Source organism: Abrus precatorius, unplaced genomic scaffold, assembly GCF_003935025.1.
Source record: "Abrus precatorius isolate BTA unplaced genomic scaffold, Abrus_2018 Scaffold1, whole genome shotgun sequence".
Taxonomy (NCBI): Eukaryota; Viridiplantae; Streptophyta; class Magnoliopsida; order Fabales; family Fabaceae; genus Abrus; species Abrus precatorius.
In genome coordinates this window covers 1,362,015-1,382,337 of record NW_020874291.1, presented here as the reverse complement: position 1 = coordinate 1,382,337, position 20,323 = coordinate 1,362,015, and the positions used below count along the sequence as shown (strand labels likewise).

At 33.9% G+C, this 20,323-nt stretch overlaps 1 protein-coding gene across 9 annotated transcripts; it reads right to left on the bottom strand.

Moving 5' to 3' along the window:
- Nucleotides 1–447: 447 nt before the first annotated feature.
- Nucleotides 448–15,622, bottom strand: LOC113856149 (AUGMIN subunit 1). Of its 9 annotated transcripts, none has more exons than XM_027487848.1 (8): nt 15,445–15,619; nt 15,063–15,335; nt 14,259–14,391; nt 14,023–14,157; nt 13,510–13,633; nt 4,415–4,552; nt 3,092–3,203; nt 1,799–1,901 (listed from the first exon to the last, which is right to left on the bottom strand). In XM_027487848.1, the coding sequence occupies exons 2-7, from the start codon at nt 15,292–15,294 to the stop codon at nt 3,096–3,098; spliced, it is 870 nt and encodes a 289-aa protein (XP_027343649.1). In that variant the 5' UTR covers nt 15,295–15,335; nt 15,445–15,619; the 3' UTR covers nt 1,799–1,901; nt 3,092–3,095. The 9 variants fall into 9 exon arrangements, with proteins under 9 accessions (XP_027343658.1, XP_027343649.1, XP_027343641.1 ...); XM_027487867.1 differs by lacking the exon at nt 1,799–1,901 and adding an exon at nt 11,698–11,700 and having other exon boundaries at nt 3,002–3,203; nt 15,445–15,622; XM_027487857.1 differs by lacking the exons at nt 1,799–1,901; nt 15,445–15,619 and adding an exon at nt 448–478 and having other exon boundaries at nt 15,063–15,294.
- Between the last annotated feature and the right edge of the window lie 4,701 nt (nt 15,623–20,323).

The following is a 20,323-nucleotide window of genomic DNA, read 5'->3' as shown; positions in this document are numbered from 1 at the left end:
AGTGCTGTGTTTATCCATAATTACAATACCAATTTCAGAAATTTACCAAATAAAAAATCTTTCAATGTTTTAATACAGGGTTGTTTTAATTCAGATGTATTTAAAATCTAGGTTAGGAAATCAGCTGAAAATTATTGTTAGTTTGATCAATTTGTTCAATATTAAAAAATAAACAAGAAAAAGGTCCACTTACTCGAAGATTGTGTTTTTAAACTTGCTCCAAAACCCTGCCCTTCAATTTAGCTTAACCCAATTACTTAGGTTAATGTCATTATTAGACTGATGCACCAATTAATCCCAGAAACAATGGAGGGCCCACTTAGATAGGTCAAGAAACCTCATGGGGATAAACATCACTATATATTCTCCGTCTGGTAAATTGATTTAACGACGTCACGTTGAATTGATTTCACCCTTGAAGTGATCGATGTGGTTATCTTTGGACAGGGTGGTTAATTCATGTTAATGAAGGAATCGACTTCGGAAACAAGTACGTGAGGGCTAATTAGGAAACAAAAAGGAAAGGAGGGTGTCACATAATTATCATTGTTTTCAGTATAAATATTTGAAAACAAGAAACAAAATAAGGACAGAGTTACAATTTTGTAATTAAAAGTAAAACAAATTTCTCCATTTGCTCCACTCCCTCAACCAGAGCAACCATTAAGGATATTTTGCACTTCGGTTATTGTACCTCTACTCTATCTACTACCTAAAACTACAAAATCTCAAACATAGACACCAAAGACACAAAAAAATACAATACAAATCCCCCATCATGATAAAAGTCACCTTGTCCTAAAACATTTGAGGAGGTGAGGGGTGAGGGGGGAGGGTGGTTGTGTTAAAGAAGTAAAGGATTAAGTCAAGCACTTCACTTCTACTGTGAAGTCTACGACCCACACAAGCACCCAACAATACAATAAGATGACCAATAAGTTTCTTCAGGGGGTAACATATTTTACAAGGCAGAATAGCCCTCCACCAACCCCTTTGATTGACATCCATAATAAAAAGGCTATTATATAGGCAGAACCTAAAATAACCCCCCACCAACTTAAATTGGTGGGCATCACATACTGCACATTAACAACTCAAGATAATTAGTTAGTCCATCCATGTTGCTTGGCAACATAAGTGTACAAGTTAATAAGAAACTAGATAAGAGGGACCCCCGAATGAATTGCAAATAAATATCACAGCCATTGTATGGGTATCACCGTATCAATTTTAAATGGAACGATCTTCAACTCAGTTTAAATAAATGCTGCCATTAGAACTTCATACGGTCATAAGTGATCAAACATTATGAGCATTGAAGTTCACGTACAAGCAACTGTAAATTTGAAATGAGAACCTTTACCAAAAAAAACAAAAGAGGTGAGAATACAGAGCAGCCGTGTGACAGCAAAAATTACTCACAAAAGTTAAAATAGCAAAGCAAGGCTCTCAGATATACTCAACACCTTTATATAAAGAAAAAAGGTCCCAATTAAGTAAAATCAGTAATTCATCTATATTATTTGAGTCCAACATATTGGAAGTCATCTAACCAAAAGACTCATAGGATAAATCAAACAAACTTCATTATGCAAGAATGAATCCTCCTAGTGAGAATATTTTGAAATCCATGAAACAGATATGATAACGGGTTCCACCAAGGGAATAACCCATTTTTCTTCAGAGACTTACGGGAACTATTGCACTGACTCAGAAATCTATTAATGTTAAGAAAATTTCCAAAGACTCATGCTACCCACTTTGCCATTTTCTATTTTTCTTTCTTTTATATTTATCTCTCGTCCCACCATTTATCTTCTCCCCTTTCCCACTCCTCCAGATGCCATTAACGAATCTTGTAGATATTGCCCTTCAATGGAAGTCCAACACTTCAAGGCTATCTTCGGTAAAACGAGTTAAAAGTAGTGAGCTTGTAACTTCTAACTCTTAAGCTATTTGAAAGCTAAGTAACTTACAGAATTAAAATTGTTTTAACAAACAAGTTGTGCAACTAACTGGTTTGTGTTAAATGACTTAAACAGACATATAATATTATATTAATATAATATTAAAATTAGATATCACTTATTTTATTTATTTACTATCAATCAATTAATTAAATAATTATATAAAAAATAAAATTTCTCTTCATATATGTTTGAACATAAAATATTTTGTCATATTTTTTTTTAATATAAAATACATTTGGATAGAAGAGACAAGGAAACAGATAAAAAAATAGAAAAAATAAATAAATAAAGGAATGGGCTTATCTTGAAAGTGTAGACAACAAAAAGGCAATGAAATTAACATATGTACATAAATTTTAATTATGTAATCAGTAAGTTGTCTTTTTCAAAAAAAAAAATATGAAAAATAAAAATATAATAGAAATATTGGTAGCTAGTTTTTGAAATCTAAACGCTTCTTTAGATGGCTTTTGAAAAGCCAACTTTCAAAAATTACAAATTCTTTTCATTTTTTTATTTACGAAACAGCTCTACAAAAGTCAATAAACTTCCAAGTTCCTAAATAAGCTACAAGCTACAAACATATCCTAAATTAGATCTAATCACGTCCTAGATGAACAGCACCAGATACAATGTCCTCTCTCCAAAATGAGTTCAACACTCTTCGGGACTTAAGGCTCTTGCAATCTAAGGACTACTATTACTATTACCAATCATCATTCATCATCATAATCATTATTATGAGTAACCCTGATATGGTACTAATAAATCGTATTATAGACCAGAACCAAAAAAGCAAATAATTTTTACATACTAGCAAAGAACATGATCCACTGAATTGTAGTTTTTTCAAATCTGCAAATGATCATCGGCATTCAAAATTTTGATATTAAGATAAAATATGACATAATTATATGCCACGTTTTTTGTCTTGATAATTGGATGATGACTACATCATGAACAGTTTAAAATACAAGTGCACCTAATCTGTTTCTAACCCAGCAAAGCCAACCTAAGAAACACACTTGTTCATATACATCTTTATCCAGTCAAAAAATAGACTGTTAAAAGCAATCAAATTAAAAAAAATAAAAAATAAAAAGCTTTAAAAATTGTAGTACCATATCACCCAGAATTGGCAAGAGCTGACTGCAAAACATCTTCAAGATACTTCTCAGCAGCAGCATACTGCCTTTTCTTATCCTCAATTGCTAAAGCAGCCAAGGCTTTATCCTGGACAATACCAACCAGCAGAAATATAAGGGGCTGTTTGGTTTGTAAAAACATGGCTGTTTGGATTGTAAAAACATTTTCATCTTTTTTTTTTTTCTCTATTTTCAATTTCAGTTTTTCAAAATTTGAAAGCACATCTGTATGTTCATTTTTTTTTTTCCTTTTTCTCTTACCCTTACCTTTTCCCCAATTATTCTAGCTTATATTATGTATTCAGTTTTGCAAATTAAAGTCGACTCTAGACAGCTATTACCAAACCAATGGCATGTGCTGTGCAGAAACAATTGAATCTAAAACACTGTTAAAAACAAAACCATGGAAAATTCAGGATCAAGGTCATTTCAATTTTGTGGACGGTTTAATGAAGAGAGGGAATTATTATAGGTCCCCAAACAGAAATACAAGGTATTGAGCCAGTTTGGATTATCCTCTCCATAAGTACTTGAAGAACAAGAAAATATGAACTAAGAATAAATTACACTTCTCCCATAAGCCAATTTTAACTTATGTACATCAAGTCATCAACCTCTTTAAAAACTTTTTCATCTAACTTCTCCAAAAGCTAATGTGCATAAGTTGATTTTAACTAATGAAAAAAAGTTAATTCATTTTACCCTTATTATCTTCCTTTACAAGTACTTATGGAGAAGTTTATCTATACTGGTCAATACCTTGTAGCCATACATGAGTACATAAGGAAGCCACCAATAGGCGGGAGGATGATAGAACTATCAATTTGCTATTACCATATTTTCTGAAAGATGATGTGGTGCAATAATGACAAGCTAGGCAGTGGTGCATACTTATAAACCATTGTCGGAAGATTTGTGAGTTTGCCTTCCTTCTTTCATCATCATAAAACATTTCCATATGGAATTAGGGATATACTACATGAGTGGGGAGAGAGAGGGAGAACATAGTTGACTAGTTGGGGCTGATACTGAGTGGTAAAAATCTCAAAAATGCTAGCTTGATTAGAGAAAATAGAAAAAACAACTATTTGTTTTCAGTATTTTCAAAAATGATAAATTCATTTTCTAAAACTGGAAATGAAAACAACTAACCAGACATGTTTTCTTTGTTATTTTCTATTTTCATTGAAAATGAAAATGGAAAATAGTTCAGTAGACAATCCCTAAGAATAAACACAACATAGTTTACCAATAGTCCTGAATTATATAACAAACACAACACATGAAAACATGAAATACCGGAGGCAAATCTTGGTAGCTCCTTAGAGTGTCAAGGATGGGCTTGGTTTTCTTTTCCAGCTCCTTTCTATGCTCAGCCATTTCAACCAAAACCCTATGGCTGACCTCGGGGGTATAACCGGCATGATTGAGCACCGCCTGCACCAATTGTTATTGAGCATGTTAAAGATCAGAATAAAAATGCATGATAAAATAACAATTTGTTATATGTTGTCAGCCAAAGATCATAAATAAAGAGTTAATATTTCCATCAGTTTGTATCCCCTTTCATGTTTACTGCCTTTGTGATCACTTTCATTTTAGCTGATTAAGTTTGATAGTGGGCTGACTATACAAATTATTCCTTAGTATGTTTAGTCAGAAATGATGTGAATATTTGATTTGTGATGTCTGCATTTGTCAGATAGGATGATAGGTACACAAGTCAATGTTGTCAAGATCGGGGTCTTACCTAAGATCGGAAAAGGGGGTCAAAAATAGTAAATTGTGGGATCGTAAAATAGATCGTAAAATCTTACCAAACATATAAAACTATACTTAAACATATATATATAAGCATAAAAAATAACATACATAAGGAAATTAACATCTAAATCATATAATTTAATTAAACATAACTTAAAAGTTATAGATTCTAGATCCAATACAACACATAATTAGTCAAACTAGTACTAATCTATTACAATAAATTTGGCAAGCCCCAATCAAGATAATCATCTTCTATATAGTCCTCTTTATCAATATCATTTACATTAGGCTCATCATCATCATCAGCAAGTGGAAGGTCCAAATCATCTATAGGTGTACCTGCACTACCAACACCACTGTTTGCTTCTCCATCTTGAATCAAATTCTCATCTAAATCCATATCTGATATTAGCTCATTCTCCTCTACAATCCAATCATCATCACAAGCAACATCCTCAATGTCAAAGTTAAGCTCTTTCCTCCTCTTGATACTATTGCCTAATTTTGAGTTTGCCATAACATATACAACATTATTTATCATTTTTTGCTTTAAACGATTTCTTTTCTTGGTGTGAACCTATATATCAACATAATTAATTAATAATTTAACACAATAATTAAAGTAATCCATTTGGTAGTTTTAAGAAATAACTTACCATTTCAAAAGCACTCCAATTACGTGCACAAGAGTTACATGTCAAGTACAATACACGAATGACAAATTTTTGTAACTCTCGATGTTCTCCACCATAAGATTCCCACCATTGTGCTGGAGTTTTCACTTTCATTTCAGTAATTGCTAATTTTGTACCAAAATATCCTTTTTTAGCTTTGAAATACTTCAATTGACCATCAATCTTATTCACTTCATCCATGTTTTCTACCATTCTTTCTACACACTCATATAATTCACGCTTAACTTCAAAATCCGGAGCATAATGCAAAATTGGGTTAAGGTAGTAGTCTGCAGCATGCAAAGGTCTATGCAATTGCTTGTCCATCTTTCATCAATTATCTCCTATAGTGACATGAAACTAGAGATTAGAGAATGAAAAAAAAAAAAAAAATTCAAACCAAAGCTATAAATTATCAAATTAAACTAAAGTCTAATATACCTTTTTTTAACACCATTGAAGTTTGTTTGAATCTTCTCCTTAGCTCGATCCATTTCCTCATAAATGAAACCTATGGCTGGCTTGTCCTCTAAATCCACCAAGCGCAACACTCTAATTAAGGGATAAGCACCCCTTAAACAATTCAGAATATCTTTCCAAAACTCCTTATTTATGACTAGATTTTCTACTATTCCATCCTTCGTTTCGGCAAACTTACTATCCTTCCATTTTTTAGATGTAAACATTCTTAATAATGATCCTTTATTATCATTCAAGTATCACAAAGTCAAGTAAGAAGTTGCAAAACGTGTAGCTGCAGGTCTAATTAAATATGTACCTTGAGTAAAGGTATGCAAAAAAGGTATAAGACCAGTTCTAGAATATATGTAAGTTGTGATTTTTTTCTCGTTTGCAATAGGTTTTTTATGTAACGGTATCTTTTCAAAATCTTCCAACATAAGATCAATGCAATGTGCAGCATAAGGTGTCTAATAAAGCCTTTTCCTCTTCTCCATCAACATTTCTCCTGCTACCTTATAATTTGCAGCATTATCTATCACAATTTGTATTACATTTTCTTCTCCAATTTCTTCAACAACATCATCTATCATCTTAAAAATTGTCTGTTGTTTTGCATGTCAGATGCATCAATAGACTTCAAAAACACAGTTCCTACAGGACTATTTACCAAACAATTGAGTATAGTCCTCCTCTTTTTGTTGGTCCATCCATTGGTCATAATGGTGCATCCAATTTTTTTTCATATAGCTTTGTGCTCTTTTAAGATGTTATTGATCTCTTCAACTTTTTGCTTCAAATATTTTACCCAAATCTCATGGTACTGGTAGGATGGTGGCTTAAATCCAATACTATGTTAAACAATTCCCTCACACATCTTTCTAAATTCTTCACTCTTTAGAGTATTTGGCCACGAAGCCGAAGGTCAGGAAGGTGTATACTAAAAGAAAGACGGCATAAGAAGATGGGAATGCCAACGTGGCAAAAGTTAGTTAGGAGAATTTGTTAGTATATTTGGAGGTTATAGGATGGCAGGGGGATAGCATGATGGAGAAGGCTTTTCAGTTAGTGGGTTATTGGCACAGTAAGGGACCTGTGATTGCTGGTTGTTTTGGAGCTTTTGCTCTGGTGTATTTGCAAAATACTATTGCTTGATCTTTGAGTCCAGTTTTGGGCTCTTCATGTGGAATTGCATTTGATTCAGTTAATCGAGTTCTTATCATATAAATTCAAGACTTGCACTCTGTCTATTGACATGATGTTTGCTTTCTTTTTAGATATGTGCTTATAACCCGAATTGGACCCTCCTCTAACATGCGTATCCCACACCCTTGCCATCCTCTATTTCGACTAGCTATCTCCAATTCAACCGCCCTCACTGTGTTCATCATTCTTCCCCACATCATTGGGTTCACCACACGCAAGCTTCAGAGGTGTGCCCAGATTTCCTCCTGCAATCCATGGGTGAAGTATGCAAAGTATTGCTCGTGTAATTTAGGGATTTGAGCTACCAAACACTCAAACTCTTGGATGTATTCTTCCACACTTCCCATTTGTCGTATCGACGTAAGTTACTCAAATACAATTCCCTCCCCCATACTTCCATACCTCTCCAGTAGCTCTTTCTTCATATCTTCCCACATGAGAGTCTCATAATCCTTCAATACCAAATTGAAGAAATGAATTGTCCCACTCTCCATACAAAGCTGAGCTAGATTCACCTTCACTGACTCACTCATCCCTTGAACTCTTAAGTAAATCTCAGCCCTAGTAATCCACCCGCAAGATCTTCTCCATTGAACATGGGGAGTTCAATTTTCTTAATTGATTGGCAAAACTCATCAAGAGCTTTACGCTCCAACATCTTCGTCCCAAATCCAGAGATCTCTGGAGTTTTATTCACCTTTGGAGTTTCTGGCCCTTTACCTCCGTTCGAAGCTTCCTCCTCTTCTTCAGGTCCACTTCCTTTTCCAAAGCTTCGAGTCATGAGTTCAAACAGTTTGGACTGGTTCGCCGCCGCTTCTTTTCTCATTGTTTCCATCGCAGATTTGTTTTGGGCTGCTTGAACTCGAAACGCCTCCATTGTAGTTCTCACATGTTTGAGTTCTTCTTTAACCTTTCCCATCCAATCGTCCATTTCTGTTGTGCTGTCTCTTTCCACTGGTTTCCTGATTCCTTCTTCCTTTTTGGGTGGCATTCACTGATCTGACCGTATCCGGCTGGTCGGATCAATAATACAGTTCCACACCACAGAGATAAGAAAAGATACAGAAATTTAGGGGAAGAAAAAGTATGTGATTCTGTATTAATCACAAATTCAGAAAATACAAAAAGAGAAAATCCCTCTCTACTCAGAGCACAACTCCTAAATAAAGAAACCTCTAAGCTTTCCTCTACCCCAAATGCGAAACTAGATACAGAATGAATCCCCCTCACCTAATGCATGATGCTACGTAAATAATTCTTTCTCTTTCCTCTAACTGCTCTCTCTCTCTCATGCCAAGTCAGCCCCTCCTTTCTTCCTACGTGAATACACTAACCACTCTTTAGGAGCCTTCCTTGTTTCATTGGGCAAAGGTTTTGCACAATGTTGTTAAAATCGCGATTAAAATTGCAGGATTGCACAATTTTACGATCCTAAACCTCCAACACGATCTTGATCGCAATGAGGATCGCAATTGTGGAAGATCAGACGAGATCCCGATCTTTTCTCATAGGATCGTAAGATCTAAGATCCAATCCGATCCTGGGTGCAGTTCTCTGGATCAGATTCTGGGCTTGAAATTTTGGGTTGGGCTTTTATGGGTTGGGCGTCTGGGTCGGGTTTTTCTGACCTAGTTTTTTAAAATAGATGTAGAGTTATTTTTTCCCAAATTTTTTCCATTCTCTCATCTTCTCTCTTTCGTGCGACTGCGAGTCTGCGACCCCAACCCCGACCCATTCTCTCATCTTCTCCCTTACGACTCATTCCTTCATCTTCTCTCTTGCGACCCATTTCCTCATTTTTTTCTCTTGCGACCCATTCTCTCCTCATCTACAACATTGGTTGTGACAGTCTCTCATCATCTCTCTTCTGTGCTGTGACCCTGGGTGATGTGGTTGGTGGCTGTTTGTTGGTGTCTGTTGTTGGTTGGTACTTGCTGTTCTGGTTTGCTATTGGTTTTGTGTTGGTCACTATATGCTGTTCTGATTTGCTCTTCTTATTGGTTTTGTGTTGATTGGTGTTTGCTAGTTCACTATTTTGGTTTGCTGTTCTGTTTCCCAATTCTCTGTGGGTGTGGCTGGTTCTATTTGTGTGGATGGATCTGCGTGAGTCTCAGTTTTTTATTTCCCCACTATGTTTGTTCTTCATTGCTGCATGGCAGATAATATTAGGAAGGAAGTTGGTGGTTGTGGAAAAGGAAAGGGAATTCAATTAAGTGGAGTTGGAGCTGCAGGGAGTGGTATTGTTGGTGGAAGTGAAAGTTTAAGATCAAAACCAAACAATATTGCTGGAACAAGAAATGATGTGGCATGAAACCATGGCATTTCTATTTTTGGAGATGCTAGACGAATCAAATGCAAGTATTGTGAGAATGAATATACTGGAGGAGTTTATCGTTTCAAATATCATTTGGTAGGAACAAAGCAAAATGTTGGAGCTTGCATGGCTGTCCCAGATGATGTTCGAAAACAAATGTGGGACATTGTTGTTAAATTGCAAGAAAAATTTATAAAAAAAAACAAATACACAGCAAGAGCTTGAAGGAAAGGGAATAAAAGGTGATGTGAGTGAAATTGAAAATGTGGGCAAAAGAAAAATAGTGATGTTGAGGGTCCAGCAACTCTTTTAAAGAAAAGGGGAGTGGCCACCTAATTTACAATTAATTCAATTTTTAAGCAAGGTTTGAGAGAGGCTGCATGTTTAGAAATTGCTTCATTTTTTTACAATAATGCAATTTCTTTCAATGTTGTGAAGAGTGAGGAATTTAGAAAGATGTGTGAGGGAATTGCTCAACATGGTATTAGATTTAAGCCACCATTTTATCATGAGATTCGAGTAAAATATTTAAAACAAAAGTTGAGAAGACCAATAGCATCATAGAAGAGCACAAAGCTACATGAAAAAAAACTAGATGAACCATAATGACTGATGGATGAACCGATAAAAGGAGGAGAACTATACTTAATTTTTTGGTAAATAGTCCAGCAGGAACTATGTTTTTGAAGTCTATTGATGCATCTGACATGTGCAAAACAACAGACAAAATTTTTAAGATGATGTTGTTGAAGAAGTTAGAAAAGTAAATGTGGTACAAATTGTGACGGATAATGCTGCAAATTATAAGGTAGCAGGAGAAATGTTGATGTAGAAGAGGAAAAAGCTTTATTGGACATCTTGTGTTGCACATTGCATCGATCTTATGTTGGAAGATTTTGAGAAAAAGATACCGTTACATAAAGAAACTATTGCAAACGGGAAAAAAATCACAACTTACATCTATTCTAGAACTGGTCTTATATCTTTGTTGCATACCTTTACTCAATGTACAGATTTAATTAGACCCACAGCTAAACGTTTTGCAACTTTTTACTTGACTTTGGGATGTTTGAATGATAATAAAAGATCATTATTAAGAATGTTTACATCCAAAGAATGGAAGAATAATAAGTTTGCCAAAACAAAGGATGAAATAGTCGTAGAAAATCTAGTCACAAATAAGGAGTTTTGGAAAGATATTCTGAATTGTTTAAAGGGTGTTTATCCCTTAATTAGAGTGTTGCGTTTGGTGGATACAGAGGACAAGCCAGCCATAGATTTTATTTATGAGAAAATGGATCAAGCCAAGGAGAAGATTCAAACAAACTTCAATGGTGTTAAAAAAAGGTATATTAGACTATTTTAATTTGATAATTTATAGTTTTGGTTTGAAAACTTTTTTTTTTTTTAATTCTTTAATCTCTAGTTTCATGCCACTATGGGAGATATTTGATGAAAGATGGGACAACTAATTGCATAGACCTTTGCATGCTGCAAGCTACTACCTTAACCCAATTTTGCATTATGCTCTGGATTTTGAAGTTAAGCGTGGATTATATGAGTGTTTAGAAATAATGGTAAAAAACATGGATGAAGTGAATAAGATTGATGGTCAATTGGAGTATTTCAAAGCTAAAAAAAAGATGTTTTGGTACAAAATTAGCAATTATTGAAATGAAAGTGAAAACTCCAGCACAATAGTGGGAATCTTATGGTGGAGAACATCGAGAGTTACAAAAATTTGTCATTCGTGTATTGAACTTGACATGCAGCTCAACTAGTTGTGAGTATAATTGGAATGCTTTTGAAATGGTAAGTTATTTCTTAAAACTACCAAGTGAACTACTTTAATTATTATGTTAAATTATTAATTAATGTTGTTGATATTTAGGTTCACATAAAAAAAAGAAATCGTTTAAAGCAAAAAACAATGAATGATGTTGTATATGTCATGACAAACTCAAAATTAGGCAATAATATCAAGAGGAGAAAAGAGCCTAACTTTGACATTGAGGATGTTGCTTCTGATGATGATTGGATTGTAGAAGAAGAAAATGAGCTAATTTCATATATGGATTTAGATGAGAACTTGATTCAAGATCAAAAAGCAAGCAGTGGTGTTGGTAGTGCAAGTACACCTATAGATGATTTGGACCTTCCACCTGCTGATGATGATGATGAGCCTAATGTGGATGATATTGATAAAGATAACTATATAGAAGATGATTATCCTGATTGGGACTTGAAAAATTTATTGTAATAGATTAATAATAGTTTGACTAATTATGTGTTGTATTATATCAAGAATCTGTGATTTTTAAGTTATGTTTAATTAAATTATGTGATTTAGATGTTAATTTCCTTATGTATGTTATTTTTTATGTTTATATATATGTTTAAGTATAATTTTACATGTTTGGTAAGATCTTACGATCTATTTTACGATCCCACGATTTACGATTTTTGACCCCCCTTTCGATCCTAGGTAAGATCCTGATCTTGACAACATTGGTTTTGCAGGCCCAATTCCAGATTGGACCCTATAAATATTCTTCTTATTACATGAATTTCATTCTTCTCCCACTAGTGGTCATTCAAGATTCTTAAGAACTGGAGGCTGGCTAACAATTTGTATAGGATAGGAATGAAGAAACAAATCAGCAATTTCTTCGTAAGAGTCAGTTTCCTGATTTCAGCCTTGAGGACAAGGCTGTTGATTCAGCAACAGCTATTGATAGGTCCAATAAGTATGTGAATGAGTTTCTGAGTATTGGGCCGCCGAGGCCTAAGGTTTGGAAGGTGTATACTAGAAGAAAGAAGGCACAGGAGGATGGGAATGCCAATTTGGCAAAAGTTAATTAGGACTTAGGAGAATTTGTTAGAATATTTAGAGATATATAGGATGTGGGGGATAGCATGATAGAGCAGGCTTTTCTGTTAGTGGGTTATTGGCACACTGAGGGACCTTGCTGTGATTGCTGGTTGTTTCGAAGCTTTTGCTCTGGTGTATTTGCAAAATACTGTTGCTTGATCTCTGAGTCCAGTTTTGGGCTCTTTATTTGGAATTGTATTCAATTCAGTTAATCGAGTTCTTATCATATTTGCACTCTGTCTATTGACATGATGTTTGCTTTCTTTTCAGATGTGCTTGTGTTGTGTAATTTATGTATAGTCAAAATAGGGCTTGAATTGTGTAATTTATGTATGGTCAAAATAGTTCTTGTATTTTGTAATTAATGTATGGTCAAAATAGTGCCAGTCAAATGTTGTACAGTTTTTTATGTTCCATGATCTTGCAAGATTAAGGATGCGCCTGAAAATTCTATGCCAAACATTAGAAATTTTATAAAATAGAGACACAATTCAATGCTATAAATGGTGGCAGCGATTCATGGCAGTAAGCTACATGTCCAGTGCACAGAGAACAGTCTTTGGTTCTCCAAACTAACTTACTTGTGGCTTCCCCTTAGCACTTTTGAAACAAGTGAATACATATTTTCTATAGGTTTATTTTGGTTTTATACATAACTCAGGATTTCATTTGTGTTCTGGCAATTTCTGATGTGAATTCAGAGAAAAGCTATTCAAAACTCTTTTAAAATGATTGAAAAATAATAGTCCACATCTTCCATGACTGCCACTTGGGATCGAAGGAATTGATGGAAAATCCAGAACAGAAAAAATCCAATTGTTATTAGAACATTTAAGAAAAGAGGAAAGCCAGTCAAGCTCACTAACTCATGAGTCAACCTAGGAAAAGAATTGCTTTCAGCCTTTCCTCATGGAAGAAAGCACAACAAAGCAGGTGGCAAATGGCGGTGGGAATCAAAACCACCCTGCTATTCAGTTATGGAAGTATCATAACTGCTATTTAACAACTATGCTTGTTAGTCCCAAACTCACGTTCAACTAACCTCTGGAGCAACCACCCCAAAAAAAAAAAATTTTTAAATAAAATAAAAAAGGCACTGTACCTTGTAGTTGGCACATTGTTGCATGTATTGTCTTTCTTTTGCAGCCATTACTTGCAAGTTTGTGTTCCAATTTTCCATCTGAGCCTCACATGGAGCTACCTCATCTTCTAACTGGGCAAGTGTTCTGCATAAAAATTGTTTCATGTAAACTTAGCAAAGAACAAAAAGCATACTGTGCAAAAAGGTTAAATATTTTATCTAGGTCAACATCACTTCACATGATGCAGATGCAATGTCCCACTAGCAGTGGCTGCAACAACCAAGTTAGGTTGGGATTGCAGACTGCATCAGCCACAATGCAACTGAGATTTGCAAGGCAACTGAAAACAGAATTTTAAACACTCAACGAATACATAAAAGCACTCAATTCCATAGTTTTAAATTATGGTCTGCAACATTGCAGTTTTTGGGGTCGTCTCAGCAACAACATTCTATCAGCAATTATTTGCCAAGAATTCTCCACAATTTTGACGATTTCAATTTAAACTTCGTTTAAAACATTTGAAAAAGTACCTTTTTAAATATGTTAGCCTGGCAATGGCCTTTCTAGTGTAATCAAGAAGAAGCTTAGACTCCTTGTGCACTTTAGCCCTTTTTTCCTCCACACCAGTCTTCCTCAGGGAAATATCACCCATTGCTACAAGAAAGCTAAACACAGCTTCCAGGGTGAGCTCAAGATTCAAACATTAAATTTTGACACAGCAGAAATGAAAAACAAACAAAATTACAACGATCAAGGCAAAACCCACCTACTCATTTCAGTATCTCTTATGTTCAACAAGTTGGCAACATTCGCAAGAACTTGTGCTGTCACAACCACATTGGAGGGCAAGCCCTCCTGCGCCAAACCCACATTCTCCAAAATCTCCCTAATCCTTGCGGCTGCAAGAACAAATCATTATCAGCATCATCATTTTCAAAGGTTTTAAATTCCAATCCACAACCACAATTGCAGCCACATTAACTCCCAATTCCAGTAACCATTGTCATTTTGCTAACAGAAAAGTAAAAGAGGAAAACTTCAACAACAAATCATCACCAACATGGTCATTTTCAAAGGTTTTAACCTTTTAACCCATAACTTCAATAACCATGATCATCTTGCTAACAGAATACGAAAAGAGGAACCCTAACCCAACAACATATCATCAATGTCATTTCAAGGTTTTAAATTGCATTGGCATCCTGCCCTGGCAGGGCAACATATCACAGTTTTAGAAGTGCAATTTAAAACCTTATTTTGGCGATAGAAAAGGAAAACATAACCCTAACAAAAAATCATCATAAGCACTATCATTTCCCCAGGTTTTAAATTGGACATCCAATGCACAACTACAATCGCAGCCACATTCGCCCACAACTTCAGCGTAACCAATCATCATCAGCATTGTCATTCTCCAAGTTTTAAATTCCAATCCGCAATTGCAGTCTTGGAAGCACAATTGCAGCCACATTTGCCTGCAACTTTTCCGCATCCGCAATTCAAAACCTTGGTCTTTTCATTGACAGAAAAGGGAAAAAAAAAGTAACCTAACCTAAACCATAACCCTAACCTTGGGATCGGTATTCAGAGGCTTTGAGGCGAAAATCGCGAGCGACGAGACGCGCAGCTTCGTCCTTGGCTTTGGAAAGAGTCATAAGATGGTGCAAATGCGAGACGCTGCGAGGAGTATATTCGAAATCGGGAACGGGTTTTCCGGCGGCTTCGAATGTCTTCGCTAACCATTCCTTCACCTCTCCCATCACAGACGCTTCTGCCGTTACCACCGCTTCTTGATCGCCCATCGTTCGAGTTTTCGCTTACGATTCCAAATCAATTCGCCACGCTACATGATTGAAGATTCAAACAAACTCAAATGAGAGAACGTGTGAGTGACTCAGAGAATTGAAAATGAAATGGCGAAAATCTCTTGTTCTGAAGGTACGAAGATTTACCTGGTTCTTTGTGAATCAGCAATGGGTTCAGCGTTCATAGATGAGAGGGGTTTCTCCTTTGTGAGAATGGTCCTGTGTGAGACTCGGAAATGAGAACAAATCCACCTTCACATGCTGCAGTTCCGTCTGGGGTTGTTTGAGATCAATCCCCAAACATTCAAATTTGAATTTGCCTAAATTGCATTTTAGATCTCCAACTTATATGTTTATTTCATTTTATTCTTCCACTTTTTAACTGCGAATATTTCCGTAAATCAAAATAATTTAAAAGATAAAATTGTGAATATATTAAAAATTTACATAAAACTTAACATAAATTAACAAAGAAAAGTAAAATTTTAAAGATTAAATTATTATTTATTTATTAATTTATATATAATATACAATTTTGTATTTTTATGTATATGAGAACTAATAACGTTAAGTTTATAAAATTTTTAATTTAAATATTTGAAATAACTCTACTTTGAGGTTATTTGTCTACCTAAATAAATAAGTTTTATCAAATATTTAAAAGTCAAACTAAATTAATTCACTAATAATTTAGTTTAAATATTATATAATGTGATTTTAAATTTAATTTTTTATTTGATTTTGTATTAAATGAATTGTATATTTTGTGATAGATGAATTGAATCAATTTCATATTTTTTGTAAAACCATTTTTAAAAGTCTTTATGAAATACTTAGTAACATTATTTGACTTAGTTGATGAACCACAATGCTTATATATTATGCATGTCACAGTTATCAAAAGAATGGGAAATCATAGTTCTCATATTTTAACAAAATTTTAATTTTAATCTCTTTAAACAAATTTTTTTTGTTTTAGTCCTTTTAAATAATTATTTTAATCTCTACTTTTTAATAAATTTTTGTTTCTAGTCCTTAATGACTTGGTTCTCTTGGACCTTCTCTGTCCTGAATGATATGTCACCCCAGTGATAACTTGTAAGGGGATTGATGAAGTGAATATTGCAAAGCATCATTGTTCACAATGATTTTGTGGATGGTGAAGACAATTTAGTTGGAGAGAGTGGTGATTTGGTGAGTGATGAAACAATGGTGTTGATGGATTGGGATAGAAAGCATTGTAGAGAATCCATTTTAATCTGAACTCAAGAGAGGTTTTGAAGCAAAAACTGACGGCCAACAGTGTTATTCGAATCTTGTGGGTGAAATTTTTGGTTTAGATTGAGGTTGGACTTTAGAGATAGTTGGGGATAAGGTAGTTTCTCGACATAAACCATGCAAGAGAAAAAGTGTAGTGTAGTGTTTAGTGGTGTTTTCGACATTCAATAGATAAATGAAAGGTCAAATATGTGTAATAGAATTTGAAATATCATATTGATAACGATGGATATTTCGTCTAAGAGGTTGTTCTCATGATTTGCACAATGGTTGTGCATCTAAGTTGCATGGATAAATACGCTAATTTTTTAAAAATTAGGGTATGGGTACATCTATATATAATATAAATAAATAAATAAAATTTAATATAAACATAATTAAATAACATAAAATTATCTAACAATCCATTCAAAATGATATAACATAAAGTGAATTATATAGTTCAACAAATAAGATTCTAATAAAAACACAAATTTATAAATTATTCTACAATTAATAACAGAAAGGCTAAACATTCATACTCTAATAATGTCAATCTCATCATTCTCTTCTCTATCATCAGTAAAAAACACTGTCTCTAAATCTGGTTCACCAAGGGAAAGAGTAGCAACTTCAAGAAAACAAGTCCCTGCAAATGGATCCCACTCATCACCACTAATATCCCACATTTTGGTCTGACCCTCATAATAGTTCTTATTATTTTTTGGGAGCAATCGGAGATTTGTATGTATAAAAACTAAATCTTCAGTCTTCTTAGAGTTGCGCTTATTTCTTTCCATGGAATGAATAAAAGAATATGAGCTCCAATCTCGCTCACAACAAGAAGAAGATGATGGTTGTGAAAGGACCTTTAAGGCAATAGTTTCAAGTTTAGGAAGTGCAGTACTATACATGACCCACTATTCTTTTGGCTTTAAGTTCCACCTATCTTGTAAACAATCAAATTGACCAATCTCTTCTCCACCACTTGAGAATTTAATAAACTCCTGGGTTGCCTCTAATCTTTCCCTTGGATACAAAAAGTAGTTTCTCAAACATTTGTTTCTCCCTATGCAAATCTCATTGTCCTTGTGTGGAGGTACTTGATTTGGTGCTTCATCAAGTCATTGCCTACAATAATACCTATCAATAACTTAAAGTTAGTTCACTATAACCCAACAAGTAAAATAAATTAAAACTTGCAAATTAATTAACTTTACCTAAGATTTAGTGAATGAGCCAAGCAATAAAGTGGTGTGTTACTTTTAGTCCACCTATCAATCAAAATGTTATACACCACTTCATAAAAGGATGAATGTTCATTTAACTCCTTGCCCTCATGTTAATATATTGCATATTTCACTTGCTCGATTATGACATCCTATTTTTCATAAACCAAATGAAGAGTTGGTTCATTGGTGTCACAAGAACGAAGCATCTTATATATAGGGTTCGTGAAGCTCAAGATATAATCAATCTTATCTCAAAAACTGTCGTTTAGAATTGTTTCTTTCACAAAGGTAGCTCTTAGGACATCATCTTCTTTATAATGAGACCATTGCTCACTAATAACCATAGTTTGAAGACCATGCTTAAGGGTTCTCAACTTTTTAAGCATGATAATGGTTGATGCAAATCGAGTCTCAGCAATGGCAAGCATTTTTAAATTATTAAATTGATTGAACATGGCAAGTCTCATAGAATGATTCATAATGAAATTTCTTATGAAGTATGTGTCATCAGCAAGTTGAGAGATCCAACTACGCTTATTATAAGCAACCTCATTAGCTGGTGTATTTTTCGGAGAACAAATACCTTTGAGTGCAAGATTTAGTGTGTGCACAAAACAAGGTGTCCAAAAAACGTGAGGATGCACAAATTTCACAATAGATCCAGCAGCTTTGCAAACAGGTGCATTATCTTGATTATTTAGACAACATTTTGTGCTCCAACTTCATTAATGGTAGATAGAATGAGGTTTGCTATATAATTCTTATCCTTGTATTCACCAGATCCATCAATTGCTTTCAAAAACATAGAACCTGAATTGCATGTCGCCATAAAGTTAATTAGTAGTCTTTTTTGTGCATCAATCCAACCATCACTAATTATACTCATACCTTTTTCTGGCCAAGTGTCTTTGATAGGTTGGAGTAACTTTACTATGTTGGTCTTTTCCTTTTGCAAGAGTGATGTTCTTATAGCATTGTAACCCGGTGGAAGAAAACCTGAGATTTGAGTGTTAGCAGTAAATGTTGAACTAACAAAATATGGATTACGAGCAATATTGAATGGCAAACCGGCTGAATAAAATATTCTAGCAATTTCACAAGTCAAATAATCTCTAGCCTCATTGTTAAACGCCTTTTCAAATGGTCCTCATCTTCTTCTCTTGCTCCCATCCACAGGTGGAATCAAACTTGTTGTTCCAATAGGTAAAGGCACTTGCACAGGTTTAGCTTTCTCATCAACCATTCTCTCAACTTGTTTCATTTCTTCAATATATTCATTTGACACTTCTGTACAAATTGCTACACCACGTCCCTTTTCCCTCAACAAATGATTCTTAACTCTAGACTAAGAACCATCGTAAATTACATTGCAATAATTGTATTTTCATCTAGCATTCTCTCCTCCATCTTTTTTACTTTGTACAATTGTCACATAGGCCCAAAGAGGACAATGACCCTCAACACTTCCAGAAGCAAATTTATTACTATTGGATATGGAAGGATTGGAAGAGACATTTACAGACCCACTACTAGAATGGTGTGAAGAAGACATTTTGACAAATCAACCTAACCATTCAATCATACAATAAGCATCCAAAGGTAAATTTAATAAAAAAAAATTGCATAAAACTTTTTACTAAATCAAATGCCTAAATTTTTTTTTGTTATGATTAATAAATTAAATTTAATAAGAAGAAACTATCTATCATAAGTCCAAACCAAAACAACAATACAACTGTAGCAGAATAAAATTTAAAATGGGTGTCTTTTTAAAAAATAAAGATTAAAGTGCTATTTTTATAAAATGAAGAACTAAAGTGATACAATTTGGGAGTAATAACGGACACTTACTCTTACAGTGTAATAACTTCTGAAAAAACTATCTATCATAATTCCAAACTAAAACATAATAATTTCCTTCCTAAATTCGAATCTCAATAAAATTTTTATAGGAATTAAATAATTATAATTCCAAGCCTAAAACAGAGTCTATTCTCACAGAGATAAATAAATAAAATTGGATGGCATGAAGAGTTAAAGATTGTCAAGTATTGACTTAAAAAAATATTTACGCGTTGAATTGAGTTAGGCTATTAATGTTGAGAAGCATTAAATGAATTGTATTTTATAACTTACTGTTATTTTTAACAGTTTTCTGAAAAATTATGTCATTGTCACTCTTTTAAGTAATTTTTATTAAAAAGACTCCTACTATTAATATTATTATAAAAATGATTTAAATAAGATGACAATAAATATTTAGAAAGGATAATAGATACATATGTTTTACATTTTCATCATTTTGTTAAGGGTGTAGCATTTACAATCTTAATTATTAATTCTATGAAGCTAGCTAGTTCTGGTTATATGAAAATTGAGATTGCAGCTTCTTTATTATGGTGATTAGGCATTGTATTGTAAGGATAAAACTTTCAAGTAATTATAATATAATGAGAAAATTACTATTTTCAAAATAATATTTTTATATAATTCTCTGTTTAATTTTCTACACATTATCATTTGGAAAGTGCTGAGTT

Coding starts and splice junctions, on each gene's coding strand:
- LOC113856149 (XM_027487867.1), bottom strand. CDS start 15,294: ATGGGCGATCAAGAAGCGGTGGTAACGGCAGAAGCGTCTGTGATGGGA. Junction 13,634..14,022: donor AGGCTAACATATTTAAAAAG/GTACTTTTTCAA, acceptor ATTTTTATGCAG/AACACTTGCCCAGTTAGAAG. Junction 3,204..4,414: donor GCTACCAAGATTTGCCTCCG/GTATTTCATGTT, acceptor GGTATTGTCCAG/GATAAAGCCTTGGCTGCTTT.